Genomic DNA, 22,632 nt, shown 5'->3' with positions numbered 1-22,632 from the left:
ATTAATTACATCACTGAAGCAGTGAAGAGTACGAGGGCACCTTCAGGCCTTGAGAGGGTACGGAGAGAGATAATGTAGAGACGATTCCTATTTGAGACAATGCAACATACGAGTGTTCATGCGAAAAGTTTTTGTTTTTAGCGATCGACATTAAGATTGGTTGCTATTAGAACCGTAAATTGACGGCGTGTAAATTGAAAATGTAAGTCATCATTTGAAAAGGATAAATTAAAAGATAGATAATTAATGTATAAATAGGCTTTTAAAAAATTTTAAAAAAGAAACGAACACAAGAGGTAATATTAAAATAATAATAAATAATAATTTACTAGAAATTTTCCTTTCATACAGCCCACAGCCTGATAATGGAATAAGTGATAATGGAAAAAAGAAAGGGTAGTGCTGGTTGTTGAAAAAGTAGTTTTCAGCAGGAATTGACAGAGTATAGTGTAAATGAGAGTTGTTCGAGATGATATAAAATAAATTTGAGGGAGCACGACTTCAAAAAGGGTATTCTAGTAATCTAGGAATTTGACAGGGGGAACTTGTTGGCACGTATGACATAGTTGGATTTGAGCATTGTATGTAATGAAATGTTTCTCATTACATCCAGTACACGTGAGCTGTGATATGTTGTTGTCGTGTCGGCCTAGAAAGAGGTTACGCAGTTTTTGAAAATCAGAATAATCTAAAGATTGAAAATGAGGAATGTGATGAAGGGGGACAGTATTGGGAGGAGCAATATTGTTTTGTGCAATATTTTCATGGTCAATGATGTCCATAAAATCATGATCATCATCTGGAAACAAAGGGGCTGCCAAGTCCATGTCATTTACATCGCCTACAACATCTACTAAATAATTCTCTGAATCAGATGAGTTGTTGTTTTTAATTTGAGTAGCGTGTTGTTGAACATTAGCATTTGATGTTGATGGTTGCTGTGAGGACCTTCTGTTTATCCTCCTATTGAGCTGTAATAATTGAGAGATACGTGGATGGCCACTGCGTCGGCCACGACGTGGTGTTCTGGGAAGTTGTATGTTCATGGTAGTTGTCAAGTTGTTTTGAAATCAATTTCAAAAAGTCAATTATGCAAAACAAAAGGTTGTAAAAAATTCACACCTAATCTACTACTATCTCAAACCTATGTTTTACAACAGTACAATGAATATTAATTAAAACTGTAGGCCTAACCTACTGTAATGTATGTAATTTAACCACAGCAATAAGGAAATATGTTTATTATATCCCTGAAATGCAATATTAAAGTAAAATGTCAAGTTGCCATGTAATATACACAGTTTTAAAGTTGGTTATGTTGAATAGTTTTGGTAGCGATCTAGCAGAAAGCAAGTATCAGCGTTCACGCGTCGGGAAGTTTTCTGCAAACTGGAGCAAAATAAAAAAAGGTTCTCGTCATAAAGGGGTGTTGTAGTTTGGCTCTAGCCTGTACATACGATGTAAAGAATTTTGGCTAACGTTTTAAATAATTTAATAAAACCTTTGGTAATTGGAGAAAAAACATAGGTTGATAAACTGTGTACACCGCAATTTCGTACCTGTAAATCGGTCTACGCCTCAAACGGTCTACGTTTATTACAGAAGCCTTCTGATCAATAAATTCGAATGATTATTCTTATAATAATTTTATAAAGTCGAATAATCATTCTTATAATTAAATATTTTTGCAAGGTATTAAAAATGGAAAAATATTAGAAACCTTCGGCAATTAGACAATGGTATAGACTGGTGAAATGAGTACGTTTTTCGCGTGAAATGCGCCCTGCTAAATAGTTTTACTATCTGTCGCATGGCTTTATTAGCGTATCGTTGGCCGGTCGTAAATTTGATTAAAAAAGCTTGTCAGGTTTTCTATTGCGAATTTAGGCCAAATTAATCTGTCTATTTGTATTTAATCCGGTCAGATTGGTAAGGTTTAGGATATTGTCTACAAATAATAAAGACTTGGTAACATATTTAAATAGGTTTATATGTGTTTTGTATCGTTATTATACTTAAACGACTTCAATGAAAAATGGTTACATTTGTTGATGAGATTTCGGAACAAGGGTTTGCGACGGTGTTGATGAATAATTTTCGTGAGTTGTGTGCACATACATTTATCATAAATCTCTCAAACAATCGCTCCACTCGTTTTTGGTCGTGGGATAATATTAGCAAATACATTCTTAGCTTGTAACCTGCAATTGTGTCTAAAAGTAAAAGTGGTAATACAACTCCGATATGTTGAACCGATGCAATGTCAGAGAAACAATAATGAACCTAGAAGTTTTAGATAAGGATAGGTAAGATAGAGAAGAAAGGTAAGGACAGCTTAGCGTTGTGGTTAGCTCGCCTGTTTACAGACCTAGAAGTGTGGAGTTCAAATTCAATGCAAAGAGGATTTTTCATCCCTAAAACTTATCGCTATATCTGGGCACACGAATTACCGACCCACAGACTGATGACCAACACCAAAATTTATATCAAATTTGTATCATAATCCCACGAGCAAACGAGCGGAGCGATGTGTGCGAGTTTTTATGATAAACGCATGTGCACACAACTTGCGAAAATTATTCATCAACAATGAGACGAACCCTTGGCTAGAAATTTCATCAACAAATTTAGGCATTGGAATGTAAAGTCGTTAAAGTATAATAACGATACAAAACACATTTAAACTTATTTAAATATGTTACCAAGTCTTTGTAAACCGTCGGTATTATCTTTAAACTTACCCATCTGATCGGATTATACATAAATAGACAGATTTATTTGAACGAAAATTGTCACAAAAAGCTTGAAAAGCTCGGTTTAATAAAAGTTAAGACCGAAAATTGAAACGCCAATAAAGCCGTGCGACCGATTGTAGAACTATTTAGTAGTGCGTTTTTCACGAGAAAACCGTGTTCATTTCACCAGTCTATGGTGCTGTTTACTTGTAATCGAATTTATTCGAAGGTTTTTGTAATAAACGTAGACCGTTTGAGGCGTAGACCGATTTACAGGTACGAAATTGTGGTACACCGTTTATCAGCCTATGTTTTTTGTCCAATCACCGAAGGTTTCATTATTTAAAACGTTAGCCGAAATTATTTACAACTTACGTACCAGCTAGGGCCGAACTACAACGCCCGTTTATGACGATAACATTTTTTTTTATTTTGCTGCAGTTTTATACGCGTGAATGCTCCTACTGGCTTTCTGTTAAAGATCGCTTATCAAAACCATTCTACATTCAACGCAACCAACTTTCAAACTGTGTATAGTACATAGTTTACATACATTACAGTAAATTAGGCCTACAGCTTTATAACACTTTTATAACAGCTTTTATTTTGCTGCAGTTTGCAGAAATCTTCGAGACGCGTGAACGCTCATAGGTTTTCTATTATTGCTGTATTACTATATTAACAATATTGGTTATTTTAATAATATCAGTGCATTTTACTTATAATATTGGCCAACATTTCATTTTTCCTATTGCAAGGGAGAGATATAAACGTGTAATATTTTCCTTTCATTGTTTTTGTTTGTCATGACCAAACACTTTTTAAATAAATTTTCTAAAAACCTATATAAATACCACAACTTCTCGATATTGCTACCTATGACGTTTTGAAATGTAAACAAAATTGTGTATTGGTTTTCTATTATTACTATATTAATAAAATTGATTATTCTAAGAATATCAGTGCATTTTACTTCTAATATTGGCCAATATTGCATTTCTCCTATTGCAGGGGGAAAATATAAACATCTTTTCCATTCATTATTGCTTATTGTTGTATATAATAACACCCACAGCCAGTACATTACAGCTACCATTGCAGTTATCCTATTGCACTGCAGAGCCATTTGATTGCTAATATTGCATTTCTCAACCATCAGTACCCTTTATTTTTTTGCCAATATCTCTGGCCATCTCTTTGGTCGTGGGCTGTATGACAGTGGAATTTCTAGTTTAGTAATAGGCAATTTCTGGTTCTCTACACATTGGAGTTGCACATTCACTGTTCGAATTCTAATCATGACTCCTCACATGTGTTGAAGAATCACAGGAATTTTACGCGATGGTTTGGGTACACGCTAGTATGTGGGTAATTGAGTGCAGGAGGAGAGGTGTTGGAAGGTTTATGCCATAAAAAGTACTGCAAAAAATATGGCTTGAGATACGAGTGGCATTTGGTAATACCTTATAGTGAGTAGCCTATACTTTATAATTTTACTGACGATTACGCTTGAAATTAAGCCACTAGTATTACTAGTATTACTTGGGATAGGGAAGAACGAGATAGTTTTTCTTGAGTAAATTGAAAGAGAAATATCAACCGTATTCTTAGTTGTAACTTGAAGCATTAGGAAACACGTTAAAATGTAAAAATATCATATTGTTATATGGCTCAACGGTTACCCGCTATCACAATGTTGTTATGTGGCTCAACGGTTACCCGTTATCACGATATTGTTATGTGGCTCAACGGTTACCTGCTATCACGATATTGTTATGTGGCTCAATGGTTACCCGCTATCACGATATTGTTATGTGGCTCAATGGTTTCCCGCTATCACGATATTGTTATGTGGCTCAACGGTTACCCGCTATCACGATATTGTTATGTGGCTCAACGGTTACCCGCTATCACGATATTGTTATGTGGCTCAACGGTTACACGCTATCACAATGTTGTTATGTGGCTCAACGGTTACCCGCTATCACGATATTGTTATGTGGCTCAACAGTTACCCGCTATCACGATATTGTTATGTGGCTCAACGGTTACCCGCTATCACGATATTGTTATGTGGCTCAACGGTTACACGCTATCACGATATTGTTATGTGGCTCAACGGTTACCCGCTATCACGATATTGTTACGTGGCTCAACGGTTACCCGTTATCACGATATTGTTATGTGGCTCAACGGTTACCCGCTATCACGATATTGTTATGTGGCTCAACGGTTACCCGCTATCACGATATTGTTATGTGGCTCAACGGTTACACGCTATCACAATGTTGTTATGTGGCTCAACGGTTACCCGCTATCACGATATTGTTATGTGGCTCAACAGTTACCCGCTATCACGATATTGTTATGTGGCTCAACGGTTACCCGCTATCACGATATTGTTATGTGGCTCAACGGTTACACGCTATCACGATATTGTTATGTGGCTCAACGGTTACCCGCTATCACGATATTGTTATGTGGCTCAACGGTTACCCGCTATCACGATATTGTTATGTGGCTCAATGGTTACCCGCTATCACGATATTGTTATGTGGCTCAATGGTTTCCCGCTATCACGATATTGTTATGTGGCTCAATGGTTACCCGCTATCACGATATTGTTATGTGGCTCAACGGTTACACGCTATCACGATATTGTTATGTGGCTCAACGGTTACCCGCTATCACGATATTGTTATGTGGCTCAACGGTTATTCGCTCTCACGATATTGTTATGTGGCTCAACGGTTACCCGCTATCACGATATGCGAATGCACGGTTAACAGATACAACTCCCTCTTCTCTACTTCACCGGTTCGAATCCCGTACGATGCAATCTTTTTTGTCCTCCAACTTAGGCTTTTGACAGACGCATAGATGGGTACGGCTCTTATTATAGCAAATATTTTGAGAGTGAAGAGCCTTGAAGATGCTCTATTATTATTGTATTCCTGATTTTTATATTTTATTCACTTTGATATCAGACTTATCAGAGATATCATATGACAGATCATATGTTTAGACTGTTCCACTCCATCCCGACATTATTCTAGTTGCACTCTGACATGTTCACGACTGACCAATCATTTCACAGTTTTGCATAATTCTGTATGATAAGTTGCATAACACCATTTGTTTATGGTTATGAAGGCATATTACTTTTACACTGTTGCTTTCAAAGTCTTCTGACATCAATTCAATATTATTCAGTGTGTTACAATCCACAAAAGGGAGTTGTCTATCTACGAAATAACTCATGTGTTGCTATGAGACGTTAGGATAACAAAGTTATTTCTTTGGCAGCGAATATGCTGAAGACCCGATCGGTGCCATGGACTCTCTGGAGATGACGCTGTTTGCCCTGCAGAGCTGGTGCCTTCTACCTGTCTACGCTGTGCCTGATAGTGAGAGTTCAACTGAACCGCCGCTAGTTGGTAGGTGACTGTATTTATGAACTAATAGGTTTGTTAGCTGCTTGCTCGGCCTTGACACTTGATTGAAACAAGCTACTAAATAAGGATTTACTTTGAAAAATAGCATGAGTTCTATGTTACTCAGCCAGCAGCAGTATGTCTGATCACCAACCATAAAAGTGTTGACAGTTGGTTTTTTCAGGTACTCCATTGATGTTGCATGCTCAAGCCACTCTGTGTAGCATAATTTGGTGTATGGTTCCTATAATTCACTTAGACTGTCAACCCAAATTTAAATTTGTTTCTCAAGCATTTCTTAAGCAAAAATTGTGTCACCTTTTTAGCCAATGAAATACAACATCGATATCCATTCCATTTTTACCACTTATCAGCATAACATAGAAGCGAGTCATTCCGTTGCTAGATGGTTTATGTATGCGTAATAATTATAGTAATTAATAATTACTAATTAGTATTGATTCTAAATCTTCTTGGAGTAAACACCTATTATGCTATTTAGTGCAAACACAGCTAGTGCTATTTTAACTAATCCTTTAGGAAAACAGAATATATCTTTATTGTATTTTTAGCGCTATTGCAGGGTATGATTGGTCAAATCCATGTTGTCAGAAAGCATAGTATGCAGCATTTTACTTATCTTGTGTCGGCGACTGCGACAAAACCATTTTCACAACTATTTTGGGGTTTACATCAAACAAACTTTGTCGGTGCGGAATTAACTCCGATGAACCGTCCAGGTATAACACACACCTTTAGAACAATAGCTTCTTCAGTCTTTACTGATTCCATGAGTTGAATTTTTTTAGGTCAGCTGCTATGTGTTTAACACCCGCCATTAAAATGTTGACAGCTCTTTTGCAGATATTACAATTATGTTGCATGTTTAAACCACATTGTTTAGCATCATGCGTTATATGATTTCCCATAATTCACTTAGACTGTCCACACAAACTGGACTTTGTTCTTCCATCCTTTTAAAGTCATGACTACATTATCGCAGTTTGCCATTATATTGTTCAACCTGATGTTGTGTGACATGACTTGCATGTGCTTGTTAACTAGAAGACACGGATCATCTTACTGACAGTAAGTTCCGGTGTGCTCACTCTCTATGTTGTAGCCGCTCTGTCCAACTAAGCCTGAGTACCTAGCTATGAGTGGGGCCTGCTTTTTTATACCCCCTCGTAGTTCATGTGTCCAAGCTAAAATAATACTATAGACCACACACATTGATTTTCTATGTTTAGTCATATTCATCAATCCCAACTAATCCCTGCAAACTTGACATTTGCACCCGCAATATTAGTCGCACCAGCTAGACCATTTCTTTATCCTCGCTTTGCTTTGCAATGTACTTTCAAATACTTCCAGAATTTTTGTTATTATGCTTTCATATTTTCTTTGTTTTTCCACCCTTGTGCTCAAAATGTTGAAAGCAGTAAAAACATTTTCTTCTCCTCGTTACTATCTTGGCCTTTTACTCTATTATTTTGGTTCTCTGCTTTCCATATTTTAATGCTTTTGAGTATTATTTTAGGATATGCTGTTGATACTATATCTATACTATACTATATCTATACTATACTGTATCTATACTATATTTATACTATATCTATACTATACTGTATCTATACTATATCTATACTATATCTATACTATACTGCATCTATACTATACTGCATCTATACTATATTTACACTATATATATACTATATCTATACTATACTATGTCTATAATGTATCTATACTATATCTATACTATAACTATACTATATATATACTATATCTAAACTATATATATACTATATCTATATTATATATATACTATATATATACTATATATATACTATATCTATATTATATCTATAATGTATCTATACTATAACTATACTATATCTATACTATGTCTATAATATATCTATACTATATATGTACTATATCTATATTATATATACTATATCTATACTATATTTATACTATATATATACTATATCTATACTATATCTATACTATACTATATCTCACAAAGAATTTTGCTGGTACTTAGACTCGAGTTATCATTTCACTTTACTTTTTGTAATGATAATAATAATTTTCAACATTTTAGTAACATTAACGTTGATTCATGTTTCATTGTTGAGCAAAAACCTGCCTTCTCAACTATTCAAAAACAAAAGGTTACGTATCGCTCCAGCTTTGAACTTCAGCTCAAGTTCAAAGCTGAGGAATATGCCTACAGCTCACTAAGTTTTCGATTGGTATTTTTGTTATAAACTGCTTTTTCGAGAAAAATGGTAATAACGTTTTTGTTTTAAATACATGTACTTATTTTTGTTGTTTTAAAGTTTAGAGTTGTAAAACGTCATACAAAAGTATTGGCTTTCATTGAAAGACTCATTGTTGTAACGGCTGCTAGATTGTAAGCATGAAGTTCTGTTTGCAGGTAAGGAAGGAAGTGCCCTTCGTGCTATTTCCAAGAAGTTGTGTATGTCGATGTCGATGACTTCATTGACCTCTAGTGGTTTGGAAGAAAGAGCTCATTTTCTCGTACCCCTGCAGCATGCTCACATGGTATATACATGTAGCTACACTTGTAACAGCATTGGTCACAAGCATTTCTTGTATTTTACTTTTGTATAAAGTTGGTTCTATTGATTGTCTTTACCTCGTTAGGTTAGCATCTCTATCGGTACTGCTGTATTAAAGTAATATGTATGTAAATCAATTCTACTTGTTATGAACCGCTACTTTCATAGCTCCGCACTGATTCATTAATGGCCCCGTGTTTGCTCTAACGATCAAGTAAATAATACGGCAAAGTGTATAACTGACATACCACTATATTCTCTGCATTTGTACGATTAGATATACAGATATTAGACATACAGCATTATTTAATTTTATTTGTACATTTAACAGTTTCAGATGTTTTAAATTCTAGTTTAATTTAGCACTCTAAATTTGATATTATAAAAGTAAATGTGCAGATAATAAAATAGTGCTGCCTATCATTGTGTGCAGGTAATAGAATAGTGCTGCCTATCATTGGGCGCAGGTAATAAAGTAATGCTGTCTATCGTAGGAATTCTCAGTTTATTGGTTTTTGACACTTTTCAAGATGTAATTTTTCTCCTAAAGGTTGACTTGCAACAAAATTCACATTACACATTCAGCTTGGTCTGATCATCTAGTCGTAATCTGATCATGTGACCCCATACTTCCTGCCAAACAGCGCGAAGAATTTCTGCAGCATTTCTCAACTATCCCAGGTGACCTACAGGCTCCTCATGTTTACTAGGGGATAATATGCACTCCTTCGAGCTGAGGTTGAAAAATTAAACAAGTTTTTATGGTAGGTTTTGAGATATCAGTGCTAAAAGTAACAGCATTACGATGATGATGAAATAGACGCGTAATGACAATAGGACATGGTTTTATTGAATGCGTGAACTATATTTGTGAAAATATTTTGGCGATTGAGGTTGCATGAAAGTGTAAATGGAAGCCATCGCGTTCAACTACATCCCATTTGAACCGTTTTGGAAAGTGGTTCTAATCTACGGCGGTCTCGTGTGGCTGTGATTAACTGTTCGTGTTTAAGCTTTTAAGAGCTTGTAATCACATTTCTACATATTTTGCACCTACTGCACAGCAGAGTAAGACGTGGTGAACCTTTTGATACCAAACAACTGTAATGTAAATTTTGTTGCATGTCAACCTTTAAGGATATTAATTAGAGTCCAAGAAAGGACTTTTGTTCACTCTTTAAAAGTCTCAAATATTTTCAAGTCTGATAAGGTTTAGTGGATGGGAGCTTTATACTATGGCCAAGCTGGGAACTAACCTAGAAGTAAGTGCATTGTACCGATAAGTCATTGTGAGTCACTGATTCATTGTGAGTGACACTTGTGAATACAATTTCATATTTACACATTTCACTAGGCTTCAGCAGGTGTAGATTTAAGGTTATAGCTATATATCAATAACCATTGTCATATATCAATAACCATTGTCATATGCACTAGGCTTCAGTAGATGGAGGTTTGAAGTTATAGCTATATATCAATAATAATCATTGTCATATGCCAATTAGGTGATGGACTTCAGTCAGAAGGATGGAATGACAGATACCATGAGACAAGCATTGAGAAAACTTAAACTTCCAGAGCTTAACCACAAACTAGTAGATGGTAAAACTTTTCATGGTAGGTGATTGTGAAGTAGTAGTAATAGTGGTGGTAGTAGTTATAGTAGTAGTAATGATAGTAGTGGTAGTAGTAGTAACATCACTAATAATAATAGCAATAATAGTGATAGTAGTAGTAATAGTAGTAGTACTAGTAGTAGTACTAGTTGTAGTACTAGTTGTAGTAGTAGTAACAGTAGTAGTAATAATAGTAGTGGTAGTAGTAGTAATAGTAGTAGTAATAGCAGTATTAATAGTTATAGTAGTAGAAGTAACAGTAGTAGTACTGAAAGTAGTGATATTGTCAGTAAAAACTATGGTAGTTTTATATTACTAGTAGAATAATATTTGTATGTGTTAGTAATATCAGTAGTAGTACTTTAACAATTCTTCACCATCGAGAAAGATTTTTGTATTATGATTTGATTTTCTGGTAATTCATGTAATACATTTACATATTGAGGTGTGTATGTTTATGTTGGAATGCTCAAGCATAGTTAATAACCTTTTTTACATCTGACTCTTCCTGTATATTACCAGTATGAACATTCAAGTGGTAATGAGACTTATAAATTTTATTAGGCATCATTTTTATAATTGTTGAATTTTGCCATGGTTTTATTTTTGGTTTAAAATCTTCAAATTCAAATCCGTAACAATTAATATTCTCTATAAAACAATGATTATAGAGTCTGTAAAATTCTACGTGTAGAACAGTTAAAGTTAGAGAAGATTTTCTGCTGTAGGAGGCAAGTATGTCTCTACTGTCAGTGCTGCCAGTGCTACCACTGCTCCCGGCTCTCATCTTACTAGGCTTCTGTGCGCGAAGGTTTCTGACCCCCAGTCTGTCCTAAGGTGTCTCAATTACTGCATAGACAGAAACACGCAGGATATAGGTCAGGTATGTTCATGTGGGTCAAGTCTCTTGTTTGAAAATTTGCGAATGAGTAGATTTTGTTTATTTTGATGAGGAATCACCAGTTAGACATGTAATGGAATATATGGTAGGTGATGATATAGACAGCTAGTGACCTGCTGCAGGCTGTCAATAGATGATAGGTGTTGATATAGACAGCTTGTGACCTGCTGCAGGCTCTCAATAGATGATAGGTGTTGATATAAACGGCTAGTGACCTGCTGCAGGCTGTCAATAGATGATAGTTGTTGGTATAGACAGCTAGTGGCCTGCTGCAGGCTCTCAATAGATGATAGGTGTTGATATAAACGGCTAGTGACCTGCTGCAGGCTGTCAATAGATGATAGGTGTTGATATAGACAGCTAGTGACCTGCTGCAGGCTGTCAATAGATGATAGTTGTTGATATAGACAGCTAGTGACCTGCTGCAGGCTGTCAATAGATGATAGATGTTGATATAGACGGCTAGTGACCTGCAGCAGGCTGTCAATAGATGATAGGTGTTGATATAGACAGCTAGTGACCTGCTGCAGGCATATACTGTCATTTGCCCCCACCTTCAACCTACCTACAGAATGTTTGCTCAACAAAGTTGAATATGTTTTTGTCTATCTACTATGTACAATTATCACTCACTACTTCATGGCTCAGCTTTCACGGTATAAAACATATTCACAAAAAATTGAAAATTAACGAAACTGAACAAGAGTAAAAATAAACAAACAAAAATACGTGAATGCTTAAATCTCTCTCATACTCTTGCCTTGCGGGATACCTCTGCAAGCATCATGTGATCGCAGTCGTCAGGGTTCGCTGTTTTCCTGTTACGTTTTGTCAAGTGTCACAAGTACAAAGTACCTGTGAAACCCTTCATCATGCCTCTTAAACACTCCCAACTCTCTAAATTGTCTGATGAACTTGAGAAAAAGAGGGAAATTCTTACGATTAATAAAAAAGTGGCTTTATTAGATATGAGTTTATTATTTTCAATTTCATAGTTTTCACTTTTTTTTGCCGGGCCATCAGTCCAGACTAATCGCAAAAAAAGAGGCACTACTGTATTATCCTGCTGATTTTTTTTATCATACATTATGTTATTTTGTTATTTCATTATGTTATGTCATGTGGCATTTTTTCTAAGAAAAACATATTTTAAACACTTGATGGATTACTTATTCAAGCTAACAAAACAGTAGAAAGGCTCTGAAATTGCCACAAATTTGAAAGAACGCAACATGCCGAGTCACAGCAACCAGATTGTTCAAAATAACTCATCAGGGATGAATTACTTACGCGTGTACTCATTGTTACTCACGAGCTACATAGTTACTAGTTACTCACTAGCTATATAGTTACTAGTTACTCACTAGCTACATAGTTACTAGTTACTCACTAGCTACATAGTTACTAGTTACTCACAAGCTACATAGTTACTAGTTACTCCCTAGCCACATAGTTACTAGTTACTCACAAGCTACATAGTTACTCACGAGCTACATAGTTACTCATGAGCTACATAGTTACTAGTTACTCACTAGCTACATAGTTACTAGTTACTCACGAGCTACATAGTTACTCACGAGCTACATAGTTACTCACGAGCTACATAGTTACTAGTTACTCACGAACTACATAGTTACTAGTTACTCACTAGCACTAGTCTATTTACATAAACAGCTTTAGGTTGTGCAAAAGCTGTGTAGCTACTAGGAATTATATCAGCTGACCTAATATTTCCAATAATCATATTTAATATAGTGACAACGAATTAACGGCAAGCACTTGGGGAGTTTTTCAAATGCAAGTTCACTTCTCAGTCTATTAAGTTTGTCATAGAGCGTCAAATAGTAAAATAGCCATCGACATGACATTGTAGTAAATTGGTCTAAACCGTTATGTTGTTTAATGCATAAGTTAGTCAGGTATCTTCAATTGTGTAAACGCAAGAGTATTTCCTGTTTGGGTAGTTGATAGGTTATCATATCAATTGGTTCTGAATCATAATCATTGCCTTTGAGCCTGGTTCCCATATATGCCGCAAGCACCGCTGGCAAAGTCGCAGGGCTATCGGCAGTGAAATGGAACTTACACGCTGAGTACCGGTAGTTGCTGACGGTCAAGAGGTCAACGCAAGAGTTCAGCGCTGTTCAACTTTCGCTAGGAGCCGCAGGCAAAATATTCTAAAATGCCCTGTACGGGTGAAAATCAGCACTTTCATAACGGCATGACAAGTGGCCATTTTTATGCGATCATCAGTGGACGCGGGTTTATGTGAACATGAGCCGCAGAGCCTAGCTCAGCGAGTGTTTTGCTGCACGAGATTACCCTCGGGTCTGGCAGTCAAGATGGGAACCACGCTTTAGTGAACTGACAAAGAACAGGTTGTCAGTTCATGACTAGCTTTACTAGTGTTAGACACTTACCGTAGTCAGCACTGATTTAGACTCAGTTGTTGTTACTTATCTAGCTTCTGCATCCAACTGAATGCAACCTCATACTGAAGTACTTCTCTGAGGCTATTGACAATCAACGGCTTATCCTTTCCAACCCAGAATGCATCAGTCAACTGCGCCGGCTGCCTTTCTACATAACACTATCCGGTCAGCAGCTGGAGCTGGCAGATTATGAAGTCTACATTTTACCTCAGGGTATACCCGGTGCTGAGATCGATGTCTGGAGAAGTAAGCATGTTATTGCCTCCTTTTTAAGGTCCGGCCACACGTAACGAATTATTCGTTCAATCTGACCGAATCCACGAATTTCACAGAATTCACAGATTTATTCTGCCGAATATCATAGATTCGTCTGAGCTGTGCATGCACACCGAATTCGTTAACGAAACGCGTTTAATTGGCTAACCAATTGTTTTTAGCGAGCACGATTCTAGTAGCTTTGACAAGTGGTATAGTCCAAGACACGTACGACGACACACAATAAAAGTATCACCGCGATATGACTTGATACATACGATGCAACTGCCTATATGCGCTAGAGATAGCGGCTGTTTTTGCGACGAAGCTTTTGCTGCATAAAAAGAAATTATTATTATTGAAAAAGAAATAATTCAAAGCTTCTAAAACATCTAAAAGAAAATTCTGGATACACGATGAGAAGTTCCTGTCATGGTGAACCAACGAGAAAGAACCAACAATAGCGCATATAGGCCGTTGCATCGTATGTATCAAGTCATATCGCGGTCATACTTTTATTGTGGGTCGTCGTACGTGTCTTGGACTATACAACTTGTCAAAGCTACTAGAACCGTGCTCGCTAAAAACAATTGGTTAGCCAATTAAAAACGTTTCGTTAACGAATTCGGTGTGCATGCACAGCTCAGACGAATCTATGATATTCGGCAGAATAAATCTGTGAATTCTGTGAAATTCGTGGATTCGGTCAGATTAAACGAATAATTCGTTACGTGTGGCCGGACCTTTAATGTAGAGTCTGCTCTTCAGATTGAAAGTTTGGGTTGTTGTTTTGAAATAAACGTTCTAGATATGCCTCGATGAGTCAAGTAATTATTCAGCAATTCCTACAACTACTTTAGGCAAACCATTGTGAAGGTTGCATTTTATGCTGATCTTATGTCCTCCAAAACTTTATAAAATCTTGTAAAAAACAAAAGATTTTGTGAAATCCATTATCATATTAATATTTGTCGGTATTTATTAACTACTAGTTCGCTTGTTAGTCCCGTGCAGTGTGAGAGATCATCATGAGTAATCAGTATGTGCGTAGTTGAGAAGCGTTAAGTTAGCCTAGTAGTGTAGTGGTTAGTAGTGTAGTGGCTAGTAGTGTAGTGTAGTAGTTAGTAGTGTAGTGGCTAGTAGTGTAGTGGTTAGTAGTGTAGTGTAGTAGTTAGTAGTGTAGTGGCTAGTAGTGTAGTGGTTAGTAGTGTAGTAGCTAGTAGTGTAGTGGTTAGTAGTGTAGTGGCTAGTAGTGTAGTGGTTAGTAGTGTAGTGGTTAGTAGTGTAGTGGTTAGTAGTGTAGTGGTTAGTAGTGTAGTGGCTAGTAGTGTAGTGGTTAGTAGTGTAGTGGCTAGTAGTGTAGTGGCTAGTAGTGTAGTGGCTAGTAGTGTAGTAGCTAGTAGTGTAGTGGTTAGTAGTGTAGTGGTTAGTAGTGTAGTAGTTAGTAGTGTAGTGGCTAGTAGTGTAGTGGCTAGTAGTGTAGTGGCTAGTAGTGTAGTGGCTAGTCCGCCGGTTTGTAAAGCGGAGTGTCTGAGTTCAATTCCGTTAACCTAATAGAACAGCCATTGCTGTTAGCATGCCTTCTTATTAGAGAAAGGACTAGATGAATGCCCAGTGTTGCCCGGGTAATAAAAAGGTTTTTAGGTAGAAAATCTATTTTTATTTAACATGTAACAACATTTACCATTCTAACTTTTAAACTTCATATCATGGGAAAAGTGTTTTTTGTGCAATTCATATGAATTAAGAGAAAAAATAAAACAACTGCAAAGGTTTTCCTACTTTTTCAAACAACTGTAGCTTTTAAATTTTATATAATGAAAGAAGTGTTTTGGTGAAATAAATTAGGAGAAAAAATAAAACCATAAAGGTGTTTGAATGTAAATGTGAAATCATTAGCAAGTAATGGCTAAATATAGTATTTTCTGCCACTATTACAATGAAAAATTATTTGGTATACAATTATATAATTTCAACATGTTTCAGTTTTGGCATCATAAGGTGAATATATCGTATAGTATTATAAAAACCCGTAACAATTATCTAATGCAAACACGTGGTAAAAATCATCAAAATCATCATCATTAAAAATAGTAACAGAACAATATGTTAACCTTAGTAACTATGGTTACCTACAACAACTTTAGTGCATTTTGTGGTTATGATCTGCAAGAAAATGTAACATTACAATGTACTATGTGCAGTACGTACCGTGAGGAGTACTTACCTTTGATACAGACGTATAACATAAACGTGCATAATGTACCGTGGAGAGTTTTCACCTTTGAGACAGACGTGCAACATAGTTGTTGAATTTAACTTAAATGAATTTAGCTTACTAAACACATACTTGAAAGAAGTTCTTGTGTGTATTTTAGTAAACTTCAAACTTTGAACTAAATTTTTATCACTTATCTGTTTGCGAATCCGTTTTTACCATGACGGATAACGTCGAACTGAGATGGCGAGCAACGTATATCTCTTACTAACTTGTATAATCAGTACACAAATCGCCAAATGTTTTTAATTTTGAGAGAGATTTTTGTTGATATCGGTATGGTATGGCGGGGAAAACAAATTCGCCGTAGTATGGCGAGGACGAAAAATCATCATGTTTTATAGAGTTGGGCGAAAAATATTTTATAACGGGGGCATCGTAACTCGTAGGCGCAATGTATCAATTAATACGCCATTTAGCGTGTGAAATAAGAAAAAGGGTATACATTATATAGTATGACAGATGGAATTGTAAGAGCCTTCATAGATTTTTGGTTAGATGATTGGATTTACAAACATGCGGTTGCAATCTTTGTGGGTTCAAATCCATCATGATGCAAGTTTTTCGTTCCAAGATTTTAATCGCTATGACTGGACAAACCGATTTACAGACTCACAGAATAACAGACACACGAACACTGAGATTTATATATAGACTAGCCAAATGCTCGGCGTTGCACGGGTATTTGGTCCGAGTTGGGTAATTATTATCAAAATTTTTTGGTAAAAGTTACGCAACGAATTTTAGTAGCCTACCTTGTAAGCTAGTAATTTAAATCTTTACTAAAACATTTGCGGTGTTTTAAGCCAGCTTAATAATCGTTAAGTTACGCTTAATGATCAACTGGGCTTGTTAATGCATTCCAAACACTTCAAGTGTGTGTATTTTAACCGATGTAATGAATGTCATCACAATCATCCGTTGTGGTCAGTTAAACGATTGCAGTGTATCGGTTTAGATAGCTGGTTTTCAGACTTAGAGGTTCTGAGATCAAATCCTCCCTGAAGCGGATTGTTCATCAATTGCTAGATTTTAATCGACAGACGGAAACTAAACAGACAGATGGAGACTGATATTATATATGTGTAGATTAATATGGTAATGTTATGAAATATATACTATATTGTGAAATTATTTATATATATAAATATATGTTTTATATATACCTTTTTTATTCAGCTGATAGACTAATAGATATAACATTTCTTCACAAAACAGTTAATCTATGTAAAATATAAAAAATTCTCTTACTACATGCATTAATATATTTACTATAGATGTAGTAATGAGTAGTGGTACATTTTTAATAGATTTTCATACCATGAAAGTTCTCAAACTATCATTCATAAGCAAAATATTTTAGCTCTGATACAAGTTAGTGTTAAAGATGAACTGAAAATATTAGTAGGGTTTATCAGAAATTGTCCGTATTTTTTATCATTTGTTTTTTCATTGTTTTAAGTGTTTGATGTGATCTGGCTGCCAGGATGTTTCAAGATTAAAGTCAATTAAACTTGATTACGATTAAAACACTCAGAAGAAAAACTCATTAGTTGCAAAATAATAATTACTAGTTATTTTTCGGCGAGTTAGAATCTTAAATCGAGGAGAAAGATGAGTGAAACTTCTGAGGTGATTTTTATGTGAGCCATTTTAGCACCAATATGTTGATTGATTTTTAGGTAAGGCGGGAGTTCTCTTCCTTCAAAGAAATGACTCTCTTGGTTCTCTCTATTCACTCCTCGACTGCCAGTACCTTACTGACATACAGGTCTATTGCCAGTTTATATTCGAGCACTTTGAGTACCTGAGTGATGGTGCTAGAGTAATTCATCTGACCTACATCAGAGACAGGTGAGTGCAGGTGCTTCTATTATGCTTCAGGTAGAGATCAATCACGGGGTTCGCTTATTGTAGGATGGTTACTGTTTCAAAACTTTTTGACGTTGTCAGGTATTTTTATAAGTAATTTTATTAGCTATGTTAAACATTTTAATTAGATCAATCTGGCTCTGATATGTTACCTTTAAAGTTAACGTTTTTCAATTTTTCAATAAGAATCCAACAAGCTGTTACAATCACGCAAATTAAGATTGGCGAGGATGCGCTTTGCCTTCAAAATACTTGTTTTATTCACCTTTATATGCTTTTTTTGAGGTAATTGCTGTCTCTTATATGCATGGATGCTCTTGCGGTGCAAAGTGAGTCATGTGACTTGATGCATGTGTAAGAATTTACTCTTGTCCTGCAGGTGCCGTGAAAGGTATGGGCTAATATTTGTGTTAGTGTTGTTATTACTCTTGTTTTTGCTAGCCATTGTGTGTTCTTGTGTGTCCCTTGCCGCAAACGTTTATATTTCTCTTATGTAACATGTTTATTAGGCTAAACTTGAAAGAATGTGATGCGTTAAGGGGTGGTCACACGAGCGCCGAACCGAACTAAATGACGCAAAACGACGTCGCTTTCAGCTCTAAAAAGTTCGGCCGAGGACATTTCTGGCCGAAACGAACCTTTTCGGTCCTGCTCGAAATTTCGTGCCGAACCCTTGCTCTTATTGGCTGGTTAAAATTCTAGAATTCTAGCGAGCACGCGTCACATTTTTACTTACGTTCGCGTGAGTAATGTTAAAAAAGAAATGGGACGATACTTTTATTTCGTTAAATAAACCACATGAAGCAATTTACGACAAGGTTCACCCGGACTTATGATTGTGTTGCATAAATGTAAGATGTTGCACTTAAGTTTTGCATAAATGTAAGAGAATTGTGATTTTCTTTCGTGTAGAATATAAGTAATGTGTCATATTCATCCTGATGAAGTATCGTTGACTGATTTATTTATGTAAAACCACAGTACTATGATAAAGACTGTTTTTGTTTGTTATGTACTCGGCATAGCAAAGCATTCATATGTTAATAAAAAATATAATTATGTTGATGGGAAGGGTTGGCAAAATCTTTGTATCGAGTGATTTATTTTGAGCAGCTGAACGATCTTCTGATAAATCTGTTGTATAATTATAATTTATAATTGTTCCTCAAAGTTTTTTGTTTACAATAGAAATATTTAACTCAAATACATAAAAACTACTAATGAAACCGTTTCCTGTCTCTATACGTATGGTATCTAGGAAGCGAAGTTACTTCGGTGGCCGTGTGACATGTGCCACGAACCGAACCAGCCTCTGAACCGAACCGATCCTACGTCGGTTCGGTGCTCGTTTGACCACGCCTTTAGACTACTTGCTGTTCGAGGAATAAAAGCAAGTAATAAAGAGAGAACCGACGTTCCACTGTAATAAAGAGGTCAAGTAATATCTGAGGTTCTACTGTAATAAAGAGGTCACGTAATATCTGAGGTTCCACTGTAATAAAGAGGTCAAGTAATATCTGAGGTTCCACTGTAATAAAGAGGTCAAGTAATAACCGAGAAGAGTAATAACTTAAAGAGTTGAAGGCTTTTACACGCTTGTGTAGTGATCTATTTCATGTTTATGTGTTCTTGTGCCCACAGAATCTGTACAGATGACTTTGAGTAAGTTGAAGGCGCTCTGCCCAGCTACCATTATTTTGCTCCGTGTCTGCCCATATTTGGTCACAAATATCTGAATAATCAAGATTTATTTTTGGAGTCTGAATAATATGCTAACTCTAACAGGATTTGTCCCTCTTGTAACAAATTGGTTCATTTTTCATTGTTTTACCATAACACGTTGTTTTGGGCCTCCACTAATGTCAGTACAACCCATCTCTGTCTAGTTTCGTAGTCGTCACTTCTGTGATTGGTTGTTTCCCTGTAGGGTTTCGTCCATCTCAAAAGGACAGAAAGGAGTGTTCCATCAGGAACTCTCAAACATTTTGTATGTAAATATGACAACCATTGTCAAAACTGCCACCTTGCACCTTTGCATTGCTCATCCTGCTAGTAAAGCCATGATAACTCCATAGTTGATATTTATTTGACTAGGCAGCAGGCCGGCAGCCTTGAGTTGAATGATAGGTCGTTGTAATATTTCTTTGCATGCTCTAACACTGCTTCTCCTGCATAATAATGCATGGCGAACGGATTTATTTGCATGCCCAGCAACTCATTATGGTTTTGAAAATCCGCTTGCCATATAAAGAATGATTTCTAACTAGGAGAATATATTTACTGTATACCCAAATTGCAGTATACACCTATTGCCATTGATTCGTTTGGTTAAGTTATGCTTATTGTATCAAATATCTGAGCAAAAAATATTGGAATTGTTTGTTGTTTATTATCAATCTATTGAATGAAGTACCAGCTGCTATGTTATAAATTATTCAGTGGAATGTGAGAAGTACTCCAACTTCCACTGGCCAGTTCACTGACTCTGTTGTTAGGGACAAGTAATTTTTGATATAAACACCATTTTTCGGTAGAAAAATTAATTTCAGTCGTTGGTACAAAAACTAATTTCATTTGCTGGCCTTTGCTGTGAAACTAAGGCATGTGGTGTGAAATCATGGCCTGTGGTGTGAAACCATGGCCTGTAGTGTGAAACCATGGCCTGTGGTGTGAAACCATGGCCTTTAATATAATCACCATTTATTCGTAAAAATTTTAATTTTGCTTGTCATTTTGTTCATTTATTCAAAAGTTGAAAGAAAGGATATTTACATACAAAACATTTGTTAGGTAGAAACATTAATCTCCGTTTTCTCGTGGTAGTCGTTTTCTCTCGGTAGCATAAGTTACTATTTATTCTGAAGTGTTTCAAATATAATTCGGTTTTAGTTTTTTGATATTGTTATTCCATAGAATTGAAGATGAAAATGCAGTTTGCTCAGCTAACTGACAAAGAAACTTACTAAGTTACAGGTTTCCAATTCCTCCAGAAACTATGCCCAGAATATTTGTACTTATCCTTCCACACATGACCAACATTGTTTTTTGTTCCATGACACCAACATACTACATCCACCATCATATGTTTCAGTTTATGAACTTTCTGTTACTACAACCTACTGTACAAGTCACTATCCTGACTCCTCCACAATACTATTAGATTATCAACTTTTAAAACACTTTTGTTCAAATCACTCAATAATTCATGATTTCTGTCTTTCTATTTTCATTTTGACATGCAACATGGTTATACATACATGTACACCATTTATTAACATAGTTATACATACATGTACACCATTTATTAACATAGTTATACATACATGTACATCATTTATTAACATAGTTATACATACATGTACATCATTTATTAACATAGTTATACATACATGTACATCATTTATTAACATAGTTATACATACATTTACATCATTTATTAACATAGTTATACATACATGTACATCATTTATTAACATAGATATACATACATGTACATGATTTATTTACCGGAATCACGATGCTGACTTTATTAATGCTGCCAATGTCTAAACTAGCATTGTTGACTCACTAAACAGCAAGCTACCGATGCTGTCTGAGGAAGAGAAGGAGACTCTACTGAGTCGTCTCACCACTCTTAAATTCATAAAGAGTCACTCAGACGGGGAGTTGCAAACAGCCAGCGATTACTTTGATGCAGAGAATCGACTGTTCCAGCTGATGCTCAGTCGAGACATGTTCCCTCCCGAGCCATATGACAACTACCGCTGGGTACGTTCCCTCCTTATAGAACTGTACTATTAGTATGAATTGTAAAATATAACCGGAGAACCGTAGTTGTATTATTGCCAGCATCGCTCACTCTCACAAAAGAGAACCAGTAGTTTCTACACATCTTTATAAAAGTCACGCAGGAGAATTCCCTACAGTGTTGTTTAGTTGAGAAGTGTTATACTTTTTAGATTAAGTTAAATATGCTATATTTAACTTAAGTTATATTCACCATGTAATATTTATTGCGCTTCAATGCTGAATCTTGCGCGGTTGTAGTTTAATAGAGCTGATAGTTATAGAGCTGTTATAGAGTTGTTATAGAGTTGTTATAAAGCTGTTATAGAGCTGTTACAGAGCTGGTAAAGAGCTGTTATAGAGTTGTTATAGAGCTGTTATAGAGCTGTTATAGAGCTGTTAGTTATAGAGTTGTTATAGAGCTTTTATAAAGCTGTTATAGAGCTGTTACAGAGTTGTTATAGAACTGTTATAGAGCTGGTAATATAGTTTTTTGAAAAACTATATTATCAACTCTTTATTGTCTTGGTCAACAAGTTTTTTTGTGTGACTAAAATGCAGTGAAACCGAATTTATTTATAATTTTGCAATCATTCTAATCAAACCCCATTTTGTAATGTTGGACACTAATGGTTCGCCGATCTTCAATTGCTCCTGTGTTAAGGGAGGCAACTCTTCCAGTAAACCGGACACCGGCCTGAGGCAATTAGCCTATTTCAGTGCTTCCTAATA

At 35.9% G+C, this 22,632-nt stretch overlaps 1 protein-coding gene across 1 annotated transcript in view; it reads left to right on the top strand.

The window, feature by feature from the left end:
* The window catches only part of LOC137407861 (sacsin-like), a 218,419-nt gene that overhangs the window by 149,225 nt on the left and 46,562 nt on the right, over positions 1 to 22,632 (top strand). The window contains exons 61-67 of the mRNA XM_068094241.1: positions 6,042 to 6,172; positions 8,589 to 8,743; positions 10,266 to 10,381; positions 11,139 to 11,259; positions 13,742 to 13,955; positions 17,925 to 18,096; positions 21,690 to 21,882. Coding sequence (XP_067950342.1) covers positions 6,042 to 6,172; positions 8,589 to 8,743; positions 10,266 to 10,381; positions 11,139 to 11,259; positions 13,742 to 13,955; positions 17,925 to 18,096; positions 21,690 to 21,882 — 1,102 coding nt within the window. The remainder of the gene's footprint in view (positions 1 to 6,041; positions 6,173 to 8,588; positions 8,744 to 10,265; positions 10,382 to 11,138; positions 11,260 to 13,741; positions 13,956 to 17,924; positions 18,097 to 21,689; positions 21,883 to 22,632) is intronic.

This window comes from Watersipora subatra, chromosome 11, assembly GCF_963576615.1.
Source record: "Watersipora subatra chromosome 11, tzWatSuba1.1, whole genome shotgun sequence".
NCBI classification, from domain to species: Eukaryota; Metazoa; Bryozoa; class Gymnolaemata; order Cheilostomatida; family Watersiporidae; genus Watersipora; species Watersipora subatra.
Note: the sequence above shows the minus strand (reverse complement) of the source record. Positions and strands in the feature narration are given on the sequence as shown.